The sequence below is a fragment of the Ambystoma mexicanum genome, chromosome 8, assembly GCF_040938575.1.
Source record: "Ambystoma mexicanum isolate Mex_15411 chromosome 8, UKY_AmexF1_1, whole genome shotgun sequence".
Taxonomy (NCBI): Eukaryota; Metazoa; Chordata; class Amphibia; order Caudata; family Ambystomatidae; genus Ambystoma; species Ambystoma mexicanum.
In genome coordinates, this window is record NC_090929.1 from 595,173,876 (window position 1) to 595,199,818 (window position 25,943).

At 46.3% G+C, this 25,943-nt stretch overlaps 1 protein-coding gene across 6 annotated transcripts in view; it reads right to left on the reverse strand.

The window, feature by feature from the left end:
- The window catches only part of PLEKHG5 (pleckstrin homology and RhoGEF domain containing G5), a 1,536,154-nt gene that overhangs the window by 335,475 nt on the left and 1,174,736 nt on the right, over positions 1-25,943 (reverse strand). For all 6 annotated transcript variants that reach the window (XM_069610302.1, XM_069610307.1, XM_069610303.1 and 3 more), the window contains one exon: positions 24,574-24,665. In XM_069610302.1, coding sequence (XP_069466403.1) covers positions 24,574-24,665 — 92 coding nt within the window. The remainder of the gene's footprint in view (positions 1-24,573; positions 24,666-25,943) is intronic.

Here is a 25,943-nt window from a genome sequence, read left to right on the forward strand (position 1 = left end):
TGTGAAACACCTAGGTGAAGACAATAGAATTGAGATGAATTTTGCAAAAAGCCTAGGAGAAGCGAATATAATTGAGATGCATACAAACGCTGCAAAAAGCCTAAGTGAACGTGATATAATTGTTACGAACATTGGGAAAAGCCTAAGTGAAGACAGTAAAATACAGAATCCAACCTTGTTGAAAACTCAAGCAAAGACAATACAATTGATGCAGAGCTTGCAAGAAAGGGTCAGTGACCCATGTGAGGGGTTGAAAATGTGAGCCAGACACATTTGTGAAGATTTTTCAAAAGATGCCATTTTATTAACTCAAAAGGTTGGATAAACACCTCACTATCCCTACCCTGGGGAGGATTTCCCTGCCTAAAATAAACTAAAGGAAACACTCTAACAAGAGGTTTCCGTGCCTCACACTTGTACATACAACTCAACAAGGTCATATATGGCAGTTTCAAAACCCAACAAATATAACGGGTAAGTGTGCATCAGGAGAACAGTCTCTCCTTAATCTGGGGGAATTCCGCTTCCCCGGCTTCATGCAGGATTCTGTTCAAAGGTTCCAAAAGAATAAAGAAATCCTGCCTTGTAACAAAGTTACAATGCAGTTCTTTTGATACCACTTTGGCAACAAAGGTTCCAATACTTCAGAATTGTTCAACAAGGTTTTTCTTCTTTCCACTTGTGACACAAAGAGCTCACAACAACTTCTTCTCATAGACCAAGAACACTTTCTTAGGTTATTAGGACAAACATAAATTGTCTTTGTTAGGATTATTCTGCAACAGTTTGTTTAACACTTGCATATACAATGTTAGATAATTCTGCAGTAGTCTACACAATGCCTGCTTCAGCAATGTGTTTGTCAGGATGATTCTGTAAAATTTCAAAAAGACACCTTAGTGGTTCTACCACTTCTTCTTTACTACTTTTCACCACTACACCACAGTAATTCATCAACTTCCACCTGGTCCACTCACCTGACAGGCCTACTAATACACATTTCTCAGCTCTCCTGCCAGAACAGAACACATTGTTACAAAGTTCTCTGACCTGGTCTACTCTCCTGCCGGGTCAGAATAAACTACTAACTAGAAGTACTTCTGTGGTAGAGGTTAACTTCCAACAAATAGTAATGTCTCTTGCTTCACAATATCAACTATATTTTTGGGGGAAACATGAACCACACTGGTGCTATGTGTTATACCCGGTGATTGCAACAAACAAGGAACATTATGATTTACTACCTCTGAATGCATTTCATCAGGACAGCCCTCCCACCATTCTTGTCCAACCACTTCTGTGCCACAACTTCAAATTCAAGTATTATTTTGGGAAAAACAAGAGACACACTGGTGCTGTCTGGTACACCCTTGTGTTCATCCCACACAATGCAGGTTACACTTCACTCATCCTCGATGATGTCTTCTATCAGAAGGGCAACTTCCCTGCCACTCTGGTTTCTCCACTTCCGCGTTAACCAAATGCTGACAATGGTTCTGTCTCAATTTAATAGTTATTTGGCTTTGGCCATGTGGGTTTAAGCCAGTTTCTCGTACAAGCTTCTTTACATATGGGTAACAGGTTTTTTATAAACATTATATTTGTGAATTGCCTTCTTTTGGCTTTGGATATAGTTGTTTGTAGAGGGTTTTTTGACTCCCGCACTCTCTTGTTGTTGGCTATTATTTTGTCCCATAAAACCATATCTTTCTGGACTGTTTGTCAAATTCTTTCACCTCCCCCTCTTTACTTCAGCTTGGTTTTTAAATAATTTAGTGTTCAGCTTTACTTCAGTTCGGTATTGAAAATATTTGGTTTTGCCTCTGCACTTTCTTTACAAACAGTTTAGTCTTAGGGCACCCTGGATCAGCAAGCGGGCAATTACAGAGTGCTCCATGGTCACAATACCATAATGAACTCATGAGGTCTGGCGTGCGCGTCTGCTTGCTCAGCTGCCTCCAGGTCTTCTGCTTTTTTGTGTAGCCCGCCAGCAACCTCCTTTTCGGCTTCCTGCAGCCTGTGCCCCTTGCAAACCAAGCCTTTTCTGCTCCGGAGGCTCTCTGATGCTCACCTGCCACTGGAGGATGCCTCAGCTGGGGGAAAACTTTCAAACTGTATGCTTCCCACTGTGCCACCTCTGCAATTATAATTCCTAGAGGAAGAGACCCTCTCAGGACTGGCAATAGGTGTACCTCCAACAGTGGTCCCGGCATCTCTGCTCTCCTCCAGTTTCTACTTCAGCTGCAATGGGGAGAGACCACGGCTACTCACTCTCCTGCTGCTACTCTTCTCCTGCCTCATGGCCTGCACCTGAGGGGGGCTTTTAAGCCTCCCAGTCTCCATCAGGCATGGGCCATTTTCACTAACTGCGCTTTTCAGGCTTCGTGCCTCTTGTGAGAAACCTAAGGGTATTCTCCCAAGTAGACCTCGAGAATCCCTTATGCGGGTGGCCAGGGAAGGGCTGGCGCTCTCAGATCCCAACCCTGGGGGTAGGCGAGCGAGGGAGGATCACCTGGATAGGGGAGCCCGGGGTTGTGCTTGGGGAAATGCCCCAGGTGAGACGCAGCTGAAGGCAAGGAGGCCGAAGTCCCTCAGGCTTTTGTAGGGTGTTCCACATCTACCCCCTTCCACCGAAAGAATCCCTTATCTAAGTCCAACAACCCCTCCATATCTAGTAAATCCCCTAGGAGCTCAAACCCTGTGGCACTGGAAAACCACAACTCCCAGAATCCCTGTTTTCCTGGTTACTACCTGAATACTCCCAATCATTCTTCTCCTCGTACCCTGGATAATGAATTCCCGAACACCCACTCTACTTTGACAAAACACTACAGTTCCCACAATCCCCATTTACCAGCCCCCTTAGTACAAGGGTTATAATTCCATATAACCCCTTTTCCCAATCCTACAAGGTAGGATACTTAGCAACTAGCTGAAATCTCTCCATTGGCTCCCAGTGAATGCAAGGATTAAATTGAAAACCCTCTACAATGTCCACAAGGCTTTCTGATGCCTGGGTCCAAAATACCTTCAGCTATCCCTCTGGAAATACCTCCCCTCTCGAGCTCTTCGCTCCTCTACCTCCAACTCCCTCAGGGTCAGTCGTTTTTCAAAGAAACACGCTGGGGTTAGATCTCTGTCTTCGGCTGGGGCCTCCCTCTGGAACAGCCTCCCTGCCACTCTAAAACTTGAGCAGAACCATCTCTGGTTCCGGAAAACACCTCAAGACCTTCCTCTTTTCTTCTGCCTTTAATCCTCCTCTCCCCTGCTGATCTGTTCTCTCTTGGCATTGTGCACCTGGCCACCCTCTGTTCTCCGGGCCCAGGTACCTGCTCAAACTTCCACCCACCTGCACTGCCTTCGGGCCACCCCTTGCATTGGGGTCTGTATCTGTACCCATACTGCCCTCCCCACCCTTTTTCTTCCTGCACTTATCAAACCTACCCTGTCTGCTGCCTTAAACCTAGCACTTGCAAATTGCTGGGTGCACTACCACGGTTTATTATTTATTTATTGTTATTTATCTGTTTCTCCTCTGCTTCCCACTTTCCACTTCTCCCCCCTTTCATGCACTTTTCTCCTCCCCCCTCCCATGCACTTGCACATCCTCAATGTCACTGGGCCTAGTAGGATTGCAGTTTTGTTCTCCCCTGTTCCCCTCTCTTGCCTTGTCTTGCACTGAAACACTTGTGTACGAGCGCGACAGAAATAAAATATCAATATCAATATCTCTACTCCATCCTTTTCCAACACAAACACTTTCTTACACCACGAAAGACAACAGACTAACACTTGAGCCGTTTACCTGACATGTCCCAAGACAAGGGTCAGGTGGAGTCAGTCAATTGACCACACACATCTGACTGCCCTTTCCCTTCCCCACAGGGATAAAAGGTGGAGCAATAGAGTACACGATGAGCAATGCAAACGAGGAGGAGAAAGTTGTCGAGAAACGAAGGGGTGACAAGGAGAGAAGTGACCTTGCACTTTCCGACCCAGACGCGTGAAGCCTCCGTGAAAGGAAACTTAAGACCGCAAACAATAGCCAGCGTGTGTTGCAGCAGATGTCAATGGTACACAAAGCACTCCTACAATGATAATCAGAACAGTGGTACCGTCCGTGACTCCAGAGACAAGAAAAGCCAAGCGGTTCATCAGAACCGGTCAGTCGAGGGGAGAACTAATAAGAAACCGAACTACGTTGAACGAAAGTCGCAAACGGCAAATTAAGGGAAGTTCAAAGAACTGTTAACATTAAGGGAAAACCAGCTGCAGAGGAGTCCGGCACCACAGGGGTGCTCATTCACGAGACTCTGGTTGATCCCACGTTTGTTGAAACTACCGATACCAGAAGGCCATGGGAGAGCCACAAGGAAAAGGTCAAAGTGGTCATACAGGGGTCCAGCAAAACCTCCTCTAAAGTCTTTGACCTGCACGTAATTGGAAAGCTAAGGGAGATGAATCCTGCATAGTGAGAAAAGAGAAAGAACTGTGAGACTGAAAAGAGGAAGGCTAACATTCAAGAAGTGTCTGAGCCTGGAAGAGGGGGGATCCAAGGGTGAGAACCCGTCACCCAAAGGTTTGTGAATGCAAAGGTAGAAAGCCTGTGAATGAGAGCCGTAGTGTACCTGACAGAGGGAGGCTGCTATTCGAGAGGGGTCTGAGCCTGGAAGAGGGGGAACCAGGGGTGAAAAGCAAACTGGTAATAGACCAAGTTGTTTCAATACAAGTCATAGTGATCCCGACGGAGGGATCCTGAGATTTGAGAGGGATCTGAGCCTAGAAGAGGGGGACCCAGGGGTGAAGAATTATCACCCCAAGTACAATCTGAAAGGAACTTTTGTTTGTTGTTTTGAACATACCGTCCTGATATCACTAGAGACTTTGTTGGTGGATCTGAGCCCGGAAGAGGGGGATCCAGGGGTGAAAAGTCATCACCCAATGTACATACGGAAAGGAACATTTTCTTTCTTATAATGAACACAACAGGACATCTGAGGCAAGAGACTTTTTGTAGAAAAGGGACTTAACAACCGAAGGTCTGATACCTGAGAACGGAACTGTAGTCTCATGCTGGGAAAGCTCAAGCGTGTGCTGTGCTTCGGAGTCCTGCCTTGTCCCATGCTCAAAACATGGGGAAGGGTGACCCCCGACTACCACATCCTGACTCATCACTTGTGAACACTTCTTTCTTTTGAACCCTATCCCACACTCTTTGTATTTAGTTTTAAGGATTGGCATTCGTTTTATTTTTAGTATCAGCCCTTTTATTTGACAAGACACCACTAGGAATGCCTTATTATTATTTGATGGTCGTAGCTTGCTCTCATCTTAGATTTAGGTTAGGTGTTTTTCCAACCTACCTATACAGTTTAATAAACTCCCTTGAACTGTGATCACTTGTGTCTGTCTATACTGTTGCCACCATGAGTTACACTCTGCAGCCCTCTTGTTCATCCCAGTACTTAGGGAATTGCGGGACTTGGAGTCCACAATGGAAAAAAACAGTTTTTCTTATAGGAATATTAACACTACGCAAAACAAAAGAGGTCATGGCTGAAAGGTTTTGAATTAATCGTAACCTATGGCATTGATTGGGCTACCCTCCAGACCATCTTTCTTCGCCTGCCAAGCCATTACAAAAGGGGAAAGACTGTATGAAAATCATGCTTGGTCCCACGCCAAAAAAGGCACTCCAGCCCAAACTGCCTGGCCACATCCCTTCTGTACTAGACCATAAGCATCCCCAAACATGACAGCCTCATTGGGCCTCAGCACTGAGGAGTAGCTTGGTACTCTAGCCCCACCAGGCACAGGACCCACGTCTGGGCATACACTTCCCACTCAGAGTGAATAAGGAAAAACAAAAGGGGTGATGGCTGGAAGGTTTTGAATTAATCGTAACCTCTGGTCTATGCCAGAGGTTCGGCTCAATTCCAATATTAACACCAGGTTCATTTCTTTCTTTAATTATATTCCCAAAGGAGTTTCATAATGATTTAATTAAAGATTTAGATTTGCAGAGGAATAGAGATCTTCAGGACCTAAATTGGGAATATTTAAAGATTCATCTTTACTATTCCTTGGTTTAAAAAGGGGTTTTATTTCTCTCAATACATAAGAGGTTAGGAATATTTTCACCCACCTTAATATAGTCAAATAATTTCAAAGCTCTCTTGGACAGAAAACCATTACATATTTTGGCATCACTGATATTTCTTCCCTAGTGGGAAGATAAATACAGCGTATCACCCAACCAAGTCCTCCTGTGGCCCTGGTGCCCTTCTACTTCCAGGTGATTCTCCCGGCTAATACCACCACAAGGGTCAGGAACCGCCTGCCTTTCCCTGGCCACCTGGGAGGAGACTTTAGGCAGGGTCTTTGTGAGGACTCTGTAGCATTCATCACGCCCAGTATTGGAAAAGTGGTGTTTCTTGGGTAGAAGAAAACGTGAAAAGAAAGCTAAGAAGACCTGGCAGGATAGTGAATCAGGCAAACAGTGAGTCTGGGATTCGCACCCAAATCAGAAAGTTGTGACACCCTGGGAGGAGAGTAACCCAGGGGTGAAAGAAGAAGTGAGCGAGCAAAGGGAGTTAGGAACCCCACCTAGAAAGTATGGAACATTGATCAAAGGGAGGGCCCATACCGTTTTGTAAGGATAAGCTACAATACCCCGTCAGGAGAGTATACCAGGGAGAGGAGAAGGATTAAAGCAAGAAACCATACCAGTCAATGCAGAAAGGGAAGAGCCTTAAACCTTTAAGTGATAATAGAAACAAGAGAAGTAAACTATGGGTAAGAAAATAATTGAATGGACCTGGAGTTGTGACAAAAGGGAAGCCATACTCCTTGATCGAGAATAAGGTCAAGAACTAGAGAGAAAGTAAAAATCTTTAAAAAAAACTGACATTGAAAGGAAACAGAGGGAGACTATGGAAATCACTCTTTCTTCTAAGTGACAAGAATACCATTGAATCAGTGAAAACTGAAGGGATTCAAGGGTGGAATCGTCCCCCCACCTTTAAATTGTGATATAACAAAGTGGATACAAAGGAATATTCAGGGAGAGAGCCATCTTCTTGCAAAACATTGGAACATTTTTGACTTTACCGGAAGTGCCAGACAAATTGTTAGAAACCAGAGGAAACATAGGAGAAGGAACAACCCATTTTTCCTGGTGGAACATTATTCTTGACCATTTCTGCACTTTAGAACCTTATGACTGAAATTACCAGAATGAGCTACACATTTATAGCTCAGAGAAATCCCCCTTTTCACCTTACATTTAGTTTAGCATGTATGGGTCGGTTTAGGGTTTTGCACACAGGACAGAGGATGCTTTAGTTGTTGAACATCCTGACACAGACGTTCATTAGCTTTGTAGAGGCAGGGAAACCCCACAGGCTTGGGGACAGATAGGATTTGCCCAACCCCTCCTATTTTGAGACTAAAAGTACCATTTCAGGTTGCAGGGATTTGATGGTGAGGGGGATTAAAAGGAGAGGAGGATGCAGGAAGTCATTACAAGAAGGATGTACGGACAAAACCCTCTCCTTGTGTGGGGAAGTCTGTTGCATCATGTGAATATTCGACGTAGAGCGCGGAGTTGGGAGGAACAAGAATGGGAGCATGCAAAGTACAGGACATTGGAGGATGGTGCCCTGCAATGCTCATGCTGTAGAATAAAATATAAAGAACACATCTTGAGTTTAAACATTACAAAGTATCCAGGTGCATGATTTCTATGCACCATCCGGGAGTTGAACTGTGTTTTCTGTGATCCGAACACCATTTAACTTAGTCCAGCTTTTTATATTGTGCCTTCTTAAGAGTGTAGTCAAGAGAAGATAGCTTAACTCACAGCATGGTAGAAATGAATGCAGATGGTAAAACACTGAACAGTTTTAGAATATATTGTTTTCGGTAATATATTGTGAAAATCAGCTACAAATGGCAAAACAGTCAAATCAAAGTTTGCTCGCTCCGGCTGCTGGTGTGTGCAATCAGTGCAGTGAGAGAAGTGATACAAGACAATGTTCATCTTTGACAAGATAGACAAATATGAATGCACTTTCTGGTGAAACATTAGTGAGGGATTGACAAAATGCTTGACTTCAGATGTAAGGGTTCAAACAGAAGAAAAGGGATTTGGTTGAATACCTAGGAGTTCTAGAGATTAACCGACAACAAGGTGGGGATTCCCTCCTCCTGTGTCAGGATGGGTCAAAGTGTCTGTGTTTTCCCTACCTTGGAGACACTGGCCTCCGCCAGCTTCTCTAAACACAACAGAGTCTCAGGGATATTTTTTTTTATTTTGTATTGATGATTTTAGTTGAATAAATCAACTTTACAATCATTTATCATATAACTATAAAAATTACAAAAGTACAGCCTTGGACATTTCCTTTACAACATTATACATTTCAGAAATTGAAATTTTTCAAACATTTGACTCACAGTTCATGAATTTTGCACTTGAATCATTCGTTTTTTGTAAAATAATTTGTTTTGCGTTTTGGTATAATTCATTAGATCCCCTAGATTTTTCAGGAAGGTTAAAGCACCTATTCTCAGCGTGGTCAGACGTCCACACATGATCAACAGCCACAATGCTTCAGGTGTGATTTCTCGGTAGTCCATGACAACTGGTCTTAAATAACAGTATCGAGCGTCACAAAGATATGGCAAGCAGCCACTTTTGGTTCAATTACACAGCTGCTTCAAATCCCAGGTTACAGTCAAATGGATATAGCACCTGGTTGCTTCTTTTCCACAGATCCGCTTTACAAGGAAGGAGCACCCAGCTCGAATTTTGTAATGTGCACCATGAGAATAATACTTGGCCCACTTCTTAGTAGTCCAGGGCTACAGTGCACCAGGTCACTAGAGTATATGGTGTCCTTGCATTTTAAGGGACATGATGTCCATCCCATCTGCAAGGGAGCCATCTCCACTTCATATTGGCCAACATTTCTGCTTTGAACAGGATGCTCAACTAAGTCTTGTTCCTTTCATCCAACCACCTTAAGATGTTCCTTGTGTCTCTGCTCAGGCTACAAAGCCTGCTGACAGCCTCTGTGCCAAGCTCAGTCTCCCTCCTGGCGTTCTCCGACTCCTCCAGACATTCTTCAAATTAACTTCTCACTGCTCCAGTCTCAATTATTCTGTGACTAGCACATTTTCTGGTTTTTTGCCCATGCTTGCACATGGCTCTTCTCGAGCCGCGTTTTCCCCTTGCTTTTGATTGGCCCAGATGTCACTTTGTTGGGGTTGGTGGACAGGCTGAATGTTAGTTAATTGACCCCCCTCAAATGCGGCTCTGCAGCTCAGTGAAGTTATAGAATTATAAATGACCTTGCAGCCATTTTGTAGTCAGCCACAAGTCCTACCCCTTCACCATCTCTGAAACACTTGTGTATGAGCGCGATACAAATAAACGATCATATCATATCATATCCACATGTTTATCTTTGCTGTGGTCCGTAACTGGCTCTCTGAGTTCCATCCACATTTGTCGGTTTCTCTCGCACTGCTGTTCAATGTTCCAAACCTACTGCTATTTGGTGCCCCTCAGGTAGGTTAGTTTTGGTGTGTTAAGCACCTTTCCTCTTCCTGCAGGTCTTGGGCTTGCAGTGAATGCTAGCTCTCACACCACGCAATTAACCCATTGATGAATGCACAGTCCCACTGGCTCGTCTCCATTTTCATGGAGGTTGTGTTCCTAGGGGGAGGTAGTGTTTGGATCCTGAGCTCTCAGACTCAAACTGTGCATGTATTGTGAGAAGCCTGAGGGCATGCTCACTCCTGTTCCCCATGGATCCTCTGTGCAGGTGGCCAAAGAAAGGCCATCACTCTTGGATCCCGAACCTGGGGGTGTTGAAGTGAGGGAGGATCACCTGGGTGGACGGTCTGTGGGGGCTTGGAGTAGGATGCCCTTGGTTAGAGACATGGTATCCACTTTTCCCTAATGAAGACCAAACCAACCCATCTCCCATCTTTATGGGGTATTACAAATGAACTCCCTTAGACTATTCACATAGGACTACTAAAAGTACTGAGACAAGGAAGGAGCAACTAAGAGCAGTGGAGACTAGTTGCTTTCACCACGTAGGTACTGGGACGAGGAAGAGGCCTGCTGAGAGCAATAGAGTTCAAGCATGTCTCTTTAACAATGGTAAGGCAGGACTAATTGTGAATTCACACCTACAGCCCGTTAGAATACTGCAGGTGTATAAAAAGCCCCACCTAATAAGTGTGAGGGGAGGGAAGAGGAATGGTGACATAAGCAGCAGCAGTGATTTTGCAGCAGCAGAGAGGCCAAGAAGTACAGTGCGGTGCTGTTAGTGAGCGACACGCTTATGGTTCATGGAGGAGCGGCCTGCGAGCAGGGGTTCTGTGGAACCAACAGAAGCGTGAAGGAGAAGCGTGCTGGAAGGCGGACCCTTTTTTAACTATATAAGGTGCTTGTTGTCCTGGGGCCAGAAACCGGCCCAGGAGTGCCTGAGGGGCAGGAGGTGGAGCCCTGAAGCAAAGGCAAGAAGGCTGGAAGATCTGCGCTGACAGAATCAAAACAACTGGTGAGTTTCTAGACAGACAGAAACCCAGTATGCAAGTGTTTTATGCCGTGTATAAGGCTACTTTGTTATGGGGGTGGATAGAAAGACACGTTGTCAAAAGTCTCTGCATATAATCCTTATGAACCAATGAACATTAAAACTTGTTAACTCATGAAAGCTGAATGAATACTTTGGCCCTAATTATGACCCCGGCGGTAAGTAATGGACATTACCGGCATGGCGCAACTAACGTGTCCGTGCTGGTCATGAACCGTTAAAAGCGGTAAATTACGACCTCTCGGGCACGAGCATTGCGCCATGCCATTAATGTAATCAGTGCCATGCCAGTAACCTCCCAAAAACCTCAGCTACCGCCATCGTATGCCGTGTAAACTTCACCACTGCTACCATGCCCACCGATGTTAGCGACCACCGCTATTAGCGGTGACCGTAAAAAAACGGACCCGGAAATTACGCCATCGCACCGGAACGGGAAAGAGCACGGCGGCCATCTTTAAAAACACAATCCATTGCAATCCTCCACAACCACTGCACATCTGACCCCGAGACCTTGCAGAAAACTACACCCACATCCACACAACCCACAATGCCAAAAGTTGTCAAAAAAGCCTGGGATCGGCAGAGGCAGAACTGCTTCAGTAGGGAAGAGCTAACAATGTTGGCAGAAACGCTCCAGGAAAAGGCGGACATTGTATTCTCCACCGAAATGAGAAGACCGGCAATAGCACGGAAAAAGGAGATATGGGAACTAGTTGCACAACGGGTCAGTGCCGTAGGAACTACACCCCGCACCACCAAACAGTGTCCTAAAGGGTGGGACAACCTCTGGCTCCGGGTAAGGAGCATACTGTTGGCCAACCGCAACATGGGCATGGCAACTGGCGGAGGAGCAGACTCCCCAATTAAAATGCAGCCGTGGGCGGAGATATGTGCCACAACGATCGGCATTGAGAGCATCGAGGGGGTCGGTGGAATGGAGAGAGGAGCCCCGACATCAGATGACACAGGTAGGTGCCTCAAATTAAGCCATGCGAAACCCCCTGAAGTCCACATACATGGGAATCACAATCTTGCCCTATAGGGTTAACGCAACACATCAGCAGAAGACTGCCAACAGGCATCATTGACCTACACCCTGTAGACATGCAGTATGCACACTCCACAGTAGGCACCCACATTCCTGCATGCTCAACCAACCCAAAAGGGAGACAACCTGTATGTCACATCCTACAAAGTGCACCATCTATCCATCAAATTCATGGCAGTCAACACAATGCCTGCTCAAAGTCCGCTGACCCATCAATAACACTTTCCCTCCTCTGCTCCACCACAGGCTCCCAATCGGACACCAGCAAGGACGAGAGTGGCACCACACCTGCCAAGAAGGCCAGGCCAGAGGCAACAGCACACCAACCCTCCACCTCGGCTGGACCCACTAAAAAACGCACAGCAGCCAAAATTGCCTGCCACAACACAGCCCAGGGCAGTGACGATCCCCAAGGCAAGCAGCACGGTACCACCAGCAGAGGACATGCAACAACTGGTGGCCACTGAGGGGAATGTGTCTGCAGGAAGCAGTACAATTGGGGAGACTGCTGCCATTGCAGCCTGCTCCGACAGTGATGTGGGGATTGATGAGGATGACACAGAATGTCCCCCCACTGCCCACCTTCAATCCCCCCACCTGTCCATAAGTAGCCTACACGATAACAACACACAGGGGCTATCCCCTGATAACTCCTGGCCAGCCACTCCCTGCCCAGTGGGAGGTGTGGAGGAGGGGAGTAGCCCAATGACCCCAGCAATTGCATCATCCAATGCCCCAAATTACCAACAGTCACTGGACCAAATATTGACGAGGCAACAACAACTGTCCACACTCCTCACGCAGCATGTGGCCGATTGTGGAGGTGCCAGTGCAGAAATACAAAGATGTGCCGAGACTGTCAAGGCAGCCATCCAATCCTCCAGCAAATACATCTGTGCTGAACTAGCCGCGGTGCGGAACGTGCTCAGTGAGATCGTACAGACAATGAGGGACATGCGTCGTAACGAGCAGCCCAGTATCTCCTCCGCTGCCAGTTCTGCCCCAAGCAGCACCGTCCGCAGGTCGGCCAGGAACCTGCGGAGTACAGGCAGGGGTGACCCGGGGGCCGGAAGAGGGGGCTGCCAATAGAGTCCATCCAGTGGATCAATTCCACATTAGGCACTTTGACACAGGGATCCACGCACTTTTGTGGGGAGTTGAGGGGGGAGGCAGGAGTGGGTGTGTTGGGGAGTTGAGGGGGTAGGCGGGAGTGGGTGTGTTGGGGAGTTGAGGCGGGAGGGGGTGTGTTGGGGAGTTGAGGGGGGAGGCGGGAGTGGGTGTGTTGGGGAGTTGAGGGGGGAGGCGGGAGTGGGTGTGTTAATTGAATTCACATTTATAATACAAGTTTCTCTTTATCACAAGTCACATGTGTGGACATTGCTCATTGCGTATGTGTGCTTTATTGGTGACACAGTCACCACAGTCCACAGTGTCCATATCCCAGACACACACAGTGCCCCAATTGCCATCTCCATGTGACACCCCCCATTCGTGCGTGCTAGAAACATTGGATGATCAGAGTCAGACGCATTTCACGCCCCACGCCCCTCCTGTGCATCACTGCCTCCCTGAGGTGCTGCCCCATCCCCACCCTCCTCATCCTCATCGTCAGGTGGTTGCAGTTCAGGGGCAGGGCCACATTTCGTCTGATGCACATATTGTGTAGCATGACACATGCCAAGACGATCTTTGCAACCTTCTCATGGCAGTACAGGAGTGCCCCACCAGACCTGCTGAGGCAGCGAAAACGTGCCTTCAGTAGGCCGAATGGCTGCTCAATCACCACACGGGTACGTGTATGTGCACGGTTGAAGTCCTCCTCGTGCTGGTTCTGTGGGTTCCGGACTGGTGTAAGGAGCCACCTCTTCAGGGGATAGCCTGCATCACCTGTATGTGGGCAACAGTGTATGTGTCAGTTATGACATCAAATACCAAACATGATGTGCCACCATGGCATGCATTTGACTGTTACTTCGTACCAATTTAACATGCACAAATGGATTCACACTATGTGACCGGTATATGTGTATTCCTCTCATGGACTGTTTTGCATGCCAACAACCAATGTATGCAGGGGGGTCAAGTGCCTTGTGAGTGCCCATCCACTGTGTTCGTTCATGGCGTTTGTTTTGGTGACCTGGCACGTGTCCTGTGATATCAAAGCTCACATCATGGCAACATTGCTGTCAGCCTCATGATGACCCCACTGAGCACTACTGATGTTGATAGGGACATTTTTGGGGCCTTGGTGTCTGTGTAATGGTGTATTGATGTTTCTGTCCGTCATGTGCCTCCTTTGTGCGCAGTTATGGGGGACAGGCCTTTCAGTTGATGGTGTTTGGTGCCGTGCATGTAGGTGCATTTCGTTGAAGTCAATGTGGTCCGAATCGGTACAATGCACTTACAGATGGTTGTGTCATGGTTGGGACACACCTTCATTCACATGGTAGGGCTGCTTACATCGGGCATTATGTGTTAAAGTGTCAGCTGACGTATATGCTGCTTTAGGGTATGAGCTGGCTCCATTGCCTCTGCTACTCGCAGCCAGGTACATTATGCATCATTCCCCCGCCCCTTTCAGCCAGGTAAAGTATGTTTCACCCCCCCCCTTTCAGCCAGGTAAAGTATGCATCATTCCCCCGCCCCCTTTCAGCCAGGTAAAGTATGCATCACCCCCCCCCCTTTCAGCCAGGTAAAGTATGCATCATTCCCCCCTCCCCCTTTCAGCCAGGTAAAGTATGCATCATCATCCCCCCCCCCCTTTCAGCCAGTTAAAGTATGCATTGGTACGTCGATCACCTACCCACTTCACATTTCCATGGCCATGACATGAGACTCACCGAGTAGCCAGGATCTTGGCCCTGCATGTCGCTCCATGTAGCGTGGTATTGTGGAGTTCCTCAGGACCACTGAATCATGGGTTGATCCGGGGAATCGGGCACAACAATGTGTGAAGATCCTGTTGGAGTCACAGACCATTTGCACGTTGATTGAGTGAAATAGTTTACGGTTGCGGTACGGTACCTCTACGGCATGTGGGACCACCAATTCCACATGGGTGCAGTCAATGGCACCAATGCAACCAGGTATGACGGCTAGTGCATGGAAACCCACTTTGGTGTTTGCAATCTCCTGGCCAGACCGTGGTAATGAGATGTGGTTGTCTGTGTGCTTGAGGAGGGCATTGAGCACTTGGATCAGTGTACGTGAGAATAATGGTTGTGAAATGCCATGCAAGTGCCCCACTGTGTGCTGTTAGGTGCCTGTGGCCAGGAAGTGGAGCACGGACTCTACCTTCAGTAGGGGTGGGATGGCGGTGGGTGTTTCTATCATGCTGACGATGTCGTTGTGTATCATGTCCACGATGGTGATGATGGTGTCCCGGTCCAAACGGTACAGGGTGTGGATCGGCTCAACGGTGAGGTTGAATGGACTGGCTCTGATGCGTGGGATTGTGGGCTGCCTGCGTGGTGGCACTGGCTGTGCTGGTGGGGCTTGCTGGCCCTGCCTTGCCCTCCTTCTCCTCCTGCATCTCCTCTGTGCTGCCTGTTGTTGATGTAATTGTAGTTGTAGCACTTGCTTTGCAATCAGGTCCTCCAGCCCCAACATTGCTAGTCGTATTGGAATCATTGTGGAGTTGACTGGGTGTGGGAAGGGGTGGGGTGTGCTCTTTTTGTACTTGGTGAGTCTGTATTGCCTCCACCTGTGCTGATTCTGTGCACCTGTGGCAGCTGGATACACTGCACATGGCCATTTACGGTTGGTTCGCGATGGCGGAATTAGCACCATGGCGTTAAGGTACTTAACAGCCTTTGTGATGGCGTTAAGAGCATGTCCGCTTGGTTCGTGATTCGCGTACCTTTGTGCGATGCCGGTATTTACGGCGTGGAAGGTCGCGTGCGCACGACCTTGTTGCAGTTAGCGGCACCGTTAACTACGGTGCCGCTAATTGCACTTTCTTGGGTCATAATCGGACCTAGCGGTAAGCGATGCCGGTAATCCTTTACCGGCATCATTTTTCCCTTACCACCAGGGTCGTAATGAGGCCCTTTGTTACGGAGTGGTTGCATACAAAGGAAAGCATCTTATCGAAAGTCTCAGAAAGATGAGAACGTAAAGGAACATGGGAGTTACAATGCTTATTGAAATGAACGAGAATATTAAAACCCTAATACTTACATCAATTTTGAAAAACCAAATCGCATGAGAGTAACCAAGTTACTTATCTTAAAATTTGTACATGTTACGGAGATGCCGAATTCCAGAGAACCTTGCAATTATAAAACCGCACCATTTTGAATACCGTATTACAAGAGGACCTTTACTTTTTAAAAAGCCAAGAGAAGGGATGTTTTCTCAATATAATGACCTACACCAGATGATAATTCCCAAAGTGGAAGGACCTTTACATTACAATCAACTTTCAACTATGTTATTTCTACTTTTATGATACAAAGGCCAGTCATATATAGAGGGTCCCAGTGTGGCACAGACCATCAAAGAAGTTGGGAAACCCTCTCAAATTAATATATCACTAGAGTTAAAATTGTTGATTTGTCTCGAGGACGGAGCCTCAAGATATTTTGTGTTTGGAACAGTGCTTTGGAACTTGGGGAAGGGAACCCCAGTGTATTGCTCAAACGTATATTCTTTTGGAACTCATGGCAATCTTACGACCTGTTATGAGAACTGTTTTATGCTTGGGGAAGGGGTGGGGGCTGAAAGAACATTAAAAGCTGAGCCAAGCTTTGAACTTTATGTTGAACACTATTCTGTTGGTTGCTGAGATCCCTACACGTATAAGATTAGTTGTGAGGGCAAGTTTAGGTTTTGGACACAGACAGATTCCCAAGTTGAACTTATTGACTTTTACTTTTATTAGTTTTGGTTTAGCAGGGAGATCCCACCATAGTATAGGGCAAGATAGGTGTTTTTCCATCCTGATATTTAATAAAGTAGTTTCTTATGAATTTTGAATCGGTTGTCTGTATCTTACTCCAAGATGCTCTCACAATACCCATGGGGTTCTTGTAATTCCACTGTTACCAAAGTAAATAGTGCTGTAGTGGTGTGGTGGTCTATACTTTCTTGAAACTGCATATAAGCAATTTTTAATTTAATTTATTTATTTGCATATTTATGTTAAAAAAACATTTTTGCATATAAGCAATAACACACATAACACAAGCCTAACATGCTCTTCAGAGTCAGAGACCACATTTCCTATGTCAGGGCATGGCCATAGGGTGTAATAGGTCTCTGTGGCTACTGCCATGTACCACCTCGAGGTAGCTCATGGCTCTGGCAATACCAGCCTTGTAGGAGATCGTTCCTAGTAAAAGTATAGAAATTTGCCTTTTCTACCTTTTTAATTTAATTTGCAGTTGTACTGTCCAGACATAAGCAAGAGAATGTGTTTTGTGTCCTGGCAGTGCCTAATATGCGGCAGTGTTTGCCAGGACTGAGCACCAGTACTTATTTCAGAGCACCAACACGTGTTGTCTCAGACTCAATTATTGTACAGTTTTAACATCTTAACTTTTGTTAATTCTCAGTCACACCACAATGATATTTGCAAGCCACGTCAGAGCTATTGTGCTAGTTATCTGGTCTGATACATAACAATGAGCTGAAAGGTAACAGCTGGCCACTCATGCTGGTCATGTCATCACATTAGTTTAGTCAGCCTACATGACAATGGCGACAGCATCTCTAATGGCTGGGGTGGGCTTGATCATGTGGTGCGGGCATCAGCCAACTGGAGCAGCAGAATAGTCAGCAGACAGGAGGGCAAGCACATGCATAACTCAAAGGGTCAGTAGGACACTGGCTTTTCTGCCCCTTTGCAAGTGAGGGCACTTGGTAGGCCACATAGACCTTGTTAAGCTGGGTGCTTGCCATTTGTCCTCTGGTGCACAGTCAGCATGGGGTCCATCAATATGCATGCAGGTGCACACCATGCATCCAACTCACTGAGTCTTAAACACATATTGGTTCATGAATGAGATTAGTGCTGCACAATTGTCAATTCCATTAGTGGGGCAGAGGGGCACCTGACAGAGGACAACAGGACAGTCGCCAGGCACCATCACTACCATAAGGGCAAGGCCAGGGTTACAGGGCAGTTCAAAGGAGGAATGTTTTTGCTGTGTGCTGACCTCAAACATGTATGTTACTGAGGTGTTTTTCAGGCAAGTTAATTAGTAAACAGCATCGTCCACCTGGTTACCCTCTGATTTCGGGTCCAGGTACTTGCTCACCCTGCCACGCACCCGCAGTGCGTCCTGGCAACCATTGCACTTGGGTCTGTATTTGTAACCCTACAGTCCCTCCTTTTCTGCACTTATCAGACACCCCCTTTATGTGCCTTAAACCTAGCACTTGCCACTTGCCGGAAGCACTACCACTGTTTTTTATTCCTTTGCTTAGCACTTTCCACTTCTTCCCCTCCGCCCTGCACTTTCCCCCTTCTCTTACCCCTGCACTTGCGCGTTCTCAATGTCACTGGGCCTAGTAAGATCGCTGTTTGCGTTCCCCTTGTTCCCCTCCCCTGCCTCGTCGCGCTCTGAAACACGTGTATGAGCGCGATAGAAATAAAATATCAATATCCATATCAATTCAGAAATGAGTTGTGTCTTGAGTTGTCCATCACTTTACTGTAGGAAGAAATAACCTTTGCTCTATTTACTGTGTTCAGATGGTGAACATGTTCCCTCTTGCCACTTATACAATCAGAGGAAATTGATAAAGAGGATAATTGTATGTTTAATGGAGCAGTCAAACATTTGAGGCCTGATTCACAGAAGAGTTTTATAATGGTGCAATCCCATAGGAAAATGTTCTGTGAATCAGGCCCTTGTCTCATTTCAAGACACAACTACTAATTTTGTTATGTTACTTTGATTGGCATGTGTACTGGACATTGCACATTTGCCATGGGTAGGGAGCACATAACCCTCCAAAGAGCTGGTCGGCACTGCAGCTGCAACCCCAAACATGTTGGCTCTGTCTTGGTGCAGCAGTCGGTGGAAGCAACCGGAGGCAGGCCTGCTAGAAAATAACTGGGATCTGGCACTTTATTTACAAATTAAGCACTGCTCATGAGGTATGATAGGAAAGCAAGATTCCTGTTCTTTCTAAGTGGTTTAACTAGTATTAGGCTCCCATTCTCCAAATCTCCCTCCCTCTACCTCTCTGCCTAGGGTGACCAGAAGTACCGGTTTTCCCAGGACATTACGGGAAATCACCCTAAAGTAATTAAAGTTGTAATTATCTTTCACAACACTTTCTGAATTTTGAAGTTGGATTGGCTCGAACCCCCAACCTTTCAAGTATAAGTCACAACACTTACTGACTGTGCCACAGAGACTTGCTTGGAAATGATTGTACAGCAAGCCATGTAATATCAATTGGAACAAACGCTTGTTTTGAATTAGCATGCCAAGATTCACAGACAAAACTGCACAATTGTGATAATATACAGTTTTTAGAAAGGAGAAGTGCTGCAAATATGATTGGGTGGTGGTTGTGGGGGCGTGTTGGGGAGGGGCGGTAATTGGTAGGCTGCGATGGGGTAGTCCCTCTATTATGCTGTTGGTCGTCCCGGTTTTTCGTTTTGGAAATCTGGTCACCCTATCTGTGCCCCACCATCGACTCCTAAAACCAACGCTTTTCCACACAGTTGCAGCAGCGAACCCACAACATTTACTGGAAACAATCAGCCAAACTTAAGTCAATAGCTTAGTAACTGACAGGGGCGTGTTTTACCCAGAAAAATGAGACAATGGTACTGTACTCCAGAAGGTAGCCTAACTGTAAATAACCCCAGGCAAGACGAGCGGTAATGAAGTTACAGAATCGCTTGTGAACTGCAGCTACATATAGCCCAGGATGTAAAGAGATCCAAGAGGACTGATCTCATTCTAGGGATGTCATGCCAAACAGACCCATCTGCACGCTTAACTTGGATCAATAGAAGCATTCTTCTCAGAGTTCATGGAACTTTCCAGAACCTCACACACTCGGCACAGTGCAGAACCCCGACAACCGTTCTGAAGTGGTACACCTGCCAAGAAACCGGTTAAGAATCCAGCCCACAGGATTTTAGCAACTGAAGTGCACAGGGACGAGACTAGTGACTTTTTGTGTGATCAATGGTAGCAGAAGGGGACAAGCAAAATTGTGTACAAGTTGGATGCAGACGTATGACTATTTGCAGAGGAGGCAGAACCACGCGGTGAACACCCTACGGTCAGTAAGAAAAAGGAGAATACAATTAAAAAGGCACTTTAATGGTGGGTGGCACAAACAGATTAACTAGATGGGCTGAAATGGCAGCACAAAGAACACAACGTGATGAGAGATTTTACTGGTAGCCACACAGTTGAAGGATTCGAGGCTGATAATACAACTCAATGAAGTCAAGTGAAAAAGCATGTGAGGTGTTGAATGGAAGATGAGGAGTAATGGCTGCAAAAAGTAGTATAAAATAAGATATAGAAAGTATTGGCGAGGACATAGAGAAGACTGTGACCAAATGTGGCAACCACATCTTCTGAGGCGCACTGACCTATTGCAAGGAATCCACAAGAGGTTTACAAGGTAGAGAGAGGGTCTTCCTCTTAGGAGTTCATCGCGCATCTTCCATTCAAGGGAAAGGATTGGCCATGTGTGCCCCACACTTGCTACTTCAGTCCTCCATTGCAGCTATCCCCACTTTTTTGTATCTGAAATGTATTTCAAAGTATTCTGCTTTGTTTTGTGCGTATCCCCGCTCTCCTCTTTCGGTATATCCTCTATTGTTGCAGCCTCAGTCTCCTGCCCTCACCCCATTCTTCGTTCAGAACTAGTCTTTAAATTTCATCCTGAACACGTTTCAACCAATAGTGTCGGACAGTATGGTCACGCGTGAGAAATGCACCTACATAAACAAGAACAACTTGGGTGCAGAACTAAGTGTAACTGACAGATAATGATGTAATGTGCTTGTATGCTGCAACTAAATAAACTAAAAACACTTTCTGCATGGAATGAGGAGGGACAGGGGAAACTAAGAAAGGGGGTAGGGGGACTGGTGCTTTCACTTCCCCTGAACTCGAGTGTGGGAGCCTCGATGACAGCTTTTACAAGGAGCGTATCTCCACTTAGAATCATTTACCTCTAAAGTGTATTCCTTTTCAGGACATACAGAGATAGCGGAGTCAGCTTTGACTTGATGGGCAAAGTGCGTGTTTCTGGACAGCTCAATACTGTAAACATTGTACCAAAGTGGCACACTTGAGTAGACAAGAAGGTAATGCAGTTATCTCCTAAAATGGCAAACCTTCTACCCCAGAGTCCCATTTATTTTTTTCTATCTCTGTGTATAACGTATTTTGGAGAACAACTGCATAATAAATTACACAATTGTTTATATACTGTCACATAGCACACATGGCATCAAAATAACGCCGATACCAAGTACTCTCAAGCTATTATTCCGTTTTGCATAATAAGTATTCTCTGGCAGGCAGAAAGTTAGAAAGAAGGGCCTTCATTACGAGTAGGGCGGTAGGGGTTACCGGGCACCGAGAGCGGTGCCGGTAATCCCTTACCGCCCTACTATGAGTTCCCTTAGCGGGTCCCTCCTTTAACGCCTGGTCTGACCAGGTGTTATGGATGGGACCCGTTAAGGGAGTTCAGAGCTAATAACGGTACCGCAATTTGCGGTACCGTTATTAGCGCCTTCCCCATTCCCATTGAGCCCTATGGGGGCTCAATGGGAATGGGGAATGGCTTTTTCAATGGGGACTTACCGGACCCGCAAAGGTCGGACTACACCGGTAAGTCCCCATTGAACGAGACTGGTGCCGGACACGTTATTGGTGGCAGTCATGGCGCAAATAGCGCCATGACTACCACCAATCTCCTAATGAGGCCCATGCAGTCCTAGGCAGATTCCCTCACCTCCCTCTTTCTGCAAGTGTGGATTTTTAGGTGTCCCAAATAATCTGCTTTACCCATATGTAGTTGGAGGCTTTCTGGTATCCTGTACCCCAAAACCAAGTTCTGCAAGTGGACAGGTCCTTAGTTCGGGTTGGCAGAGAGGGTTAGAGAGGAGCCGCTGAGCTGGACTGAGTGTTCATTCTACCTCTCTAAGTTTCTTGCAACCTCCTTGTCCTTATCTTGTTTCTCCACCCGCCATCTAGTCCTGCCTAATGGGGATCTGGCCCACAGGAACCTTCCTGTACTTGCTATGCTATCCCCGAGCTTAGATATCCTCTCCCTTAGCTCTAAGTCTTTCTCCCTTTCTTCCTTCTCCCTTTGTGCCCCCTTTCTGGAATGACTGGTTCTGCGTCATTCGCAGACCCCAGCTAAAATACTGCCCTTGTCCTTAAGTTCCAACTAATCGTCATCCTCTTCGTCTTCCACCATCCTATATCTGGTTTCATGCATCTTTCCATCCTCCTCCACCTGAATCTGTTCTTCCTCAGGTGTTCACACCTCTGCCTCAGCTTGTATCACTGCTGCCACCTTCTCTCATCCTCTCTTTTTCCTCCCCCACCTCTTGACGATTCCCCACACTATCCTACTCTGTTCTTACTACCTCCACCTTGTTCTGTGTGCTCTCCCCATTCGGAATCATTGAATACATCCACACCTCTCTGGCTAACCCTACTTCATCTCTTCTCCCTCGGCCCTGGATGTTACCACTTCTGATACTACCCTCCTACTCCCTTTTCTCTCTACCATTGAGTAAATTGCCCCCTCATGGGTCTTCTCCCCAGCCTCAGACCTTCACGTGAACACCTCCTTCAGCTCTCCACTGCCACCACCTCTACATCCTCTTCTCTCACTCCAGACCTGGTCCTCACACATTTTTAGCCTCCACCAAAGTCAAGCCTCCTGCAACCCACACTTAGCAACTGATTCTGGATTCTTTTTTATTATTATTAAACAGTGGGTTCCCTACTCCCCCAGTGTGGCCCTTAACCTGAGAGTTTGATAGTTGTCAGAATCAGAGCTGTGACAGGTTAATTCCCCCGTGCAGAGTTAGGACTGGTAGGAGCTCAGGGTTTTGGCTTAAGTCTAGAACAAGTTGGTCTACAATTTGAGATGTTAGATCCGTGTTTCCTATTTACCCTGAGGCTGCCAGCATGGGGCAGAGCCATGCTGTATCTAGCCTGAGAATCACTCATGGGAAAGTAGATGGGCAAACTCTCTGAATCATGTAAATTAGGCCCAGCTGGATATGGGCTGGGAGTGGGATACTTTCATTGCATGGAGATCCATTTCATGGTTTGTAGCCCATGGTGTGTGACCTTTGCTTCTTGGGTGTGTTTGTTCAATAACATTCTTAATCACTATGAGAAAACCAAGCCGAGAGCAGATGAACAGTGATTTTCAGTGATGTTCTGTTGAATTAAGGCATTCATTTGACAAATGCAAAGACCCACTGCCATGTTTCTCCATGAACACACTGCAAAACTAAAGCGGGGTCAATCTGAGAAGATAATGGAGACACCAGCTCCTTGGCTAGAGGGAAACAGGGTTGTTGAAGTTTAAGTACACACGATTGCTGGTCACCACAAAGTCAATCAGTCCTAGCCCTCATCCACATCCTCAGCTGAGATGTACTTCCTGATCCTCTTTAAGTTACTGTGGAATAAGGAGTTTGGCGACATGTTGCAAACTTGAAACACTTCCTCCACAGAACTGCCGTGTTTGCCAAAGTTCACCCATACATTTACAGAAAGCCTTCCATGTTCCAGATAAGATTGCCCCTTGTGGCCTTCTCTGATCACCGAGACATACTCCCTTAAAGGGAAATCCTTTGTGTTCATCTTTGAAGATTTGGGTCTGGGTAGGATCAGTTTCAATCTCTCCCACTTGGAAAGAGGGAGTCCTATTCCTGTGTAATCAACAGTGAGGGTCTAGAGCAATGCCTAAGGTTCCCAGATTAGTTTTCTGGATGGGTAAAGGAGGAGGCGGGTGCATAGGAGTGGCCTTTGTCAGTGTTTTGTGGTAAAGCAATGTGACTGTCCCCTATCAACTGCCTACAACCAGGAATTAATGACCAGGGAATCCTACCCTTACTGTCCTCTGGGTCCAATATCCACTGGCTTTGGTGGAACCCGGCCACTGAGTCACTGTGCTGATAATTCCCAGCATCAGGCAGGGACTGACACAATACATGTAAGCATCACATTCATTAGTGGATGAAGAATGCAAGGCAGCAGCAGCACTAGAAAGTAGATTGCGTTACAGAAAAAGGAGACACAGACAATAACAGAATGTGAATTTCCAGCATGTCAAGGTGTTGTGGGCAAAACAGAAATTGCATTACATTACTCTTCAAAAAATTAGCGAAGCCCCAAATTGTCTGAAGCTTCATAACGTACCAGTAGTCCAGGGCCAAGGTCATATGCTTGAAGGACTGGGACACAGGTTTTAAGCTAAAAGGTTGGTCAGTTATTATGACAACTCTTGGCAAAACATAAAAAGATCTAATCTTGTGCCAGCTCCCATTAGTCCCTCACTGCACACAGTACATCTGACGGGGAGGCAAGGGTGCCAACTTATGAATTTCTTAGGGGATGTCACTGCCCAGATTTTAAGTCAGTGGCATGGAAAGGATATCAACATTGTTACCGATTGATTTTTGTGGGGGTGTCTGGTCCCCGGAGAACCTGCGAGACCGGCACCCCGGCGGAAGGTATACACTAACACAAGACACTCGTTATATACAGCAGTGCTCGCTTGAATGGACGAAGACTAACTGCTTGGCCAAAAAAACATACCATCAAGCCGTTGGTCAATTTGCTCAAAGTCCACAAGCCATTATGCAGGCCTATGACCAGTTGAATGGCATCTTTCAAGCAGTGGTGCCTGGGTGAAACATGCATTACAGTGGCAAATAGTCATGATTACCCGAGCGATTTCTTCTTCATGGCGGGGACGATCTCCGTTTCGATATCCACAGTCAAATCAAACTTGAGGGTGAAACATTCCTTACTTGGATCCTGTGAACAAACGCAGAAGACAAAAGAAGATATTACTAAATGTTCCACAATGAAATTGATACTCGGGCAACATTTAATAACGAAATAAGATCTCATGGCATGAATATCCATTTGCATGTTATCCTACAGAATAGCTTACCTAGATAATAGTGACCGAGGACAACCTTATTGCAGATATATGCACATTGTGATTATCAATGGGCAAATAACCATAATAAGAAGCAAACCACGGATACTGTTCAAAGTATGCAATGGACTTTCTACAATTGACATAGGTAAAATGCCCTTTACCAGTCCTTTATAGACAGGCAACGTCAGGCTACTAAAATATGGGATTTCAAAAGAGGGGAAAACAGCAATACTTGCATAAATAAAAGTGGACAGCGCATATTTGCTTGGTTCTTGGTATAAAATTGCACATATGCAAACATAGCATTTGGTGTAAGGAGGTCACTGCACTCAAACTTTACCATATTAAAAACCTGGCATTTCTTTCCTAGACTTAGGCCACCTTTTGTGACAGCTTTGGCCTATCCCCTTCCTTTTTCATGTATCTATTTATGAGGCGCTATAATACAACACAATTTCCTACCCATGACTTTGTAAAACACATTGGACCTCATAAGTTTGCTGGTCCAGAAACAAGGGTGCTGGTAAGCTCACCGGCACCCTTGTTTCCAGACCAGCACACTATGTGTCTGCCTGCCATGGCCACTGTGCCCAACAGGTCTGACCCTGCCGGGTGCTGCTGCCATGGTAGGCAGACCCTTCACGGAAGCACCATTAGCAATGTTGCCAGTTCTTCTGAATCCCCACTCTCAGAGTCCGATGGGACACTATGGGAATGGGGACTTACATTTTACTAGCGCCTGACTTCCCAGGCCACCAGACTTCAAATAGCCCGGTGGCACCGGGAAGTCAGGAGCCAGTAAAATATGAAGAGTCTGACAGCAACCGGCCTTTAGCATCAGCAGGGTTATTGCCGAACTCGTAATGAGGCCCATTATCTTGATCAAGGCTCACACTCTGGGCCTATACTGCACCAGTAAGAGCTGTATCACTGTTGTATAAGAAAGTCCAGAATCAGGGAAGGCTGGCGCAGGAGGCTTCACATGACAAGGTAACCTGGGTTTATTCCCAGGCACAGTCATTAAGGTTATTTCATAAGACAACATTATAGATAGCAATGGGGGCACCCCCCAGCGACATCAATCAGTCTAGGTCAGGCCCACCTTCCACACACAGAACATTAATTCAAAAGCCACTCGCCCAACATTC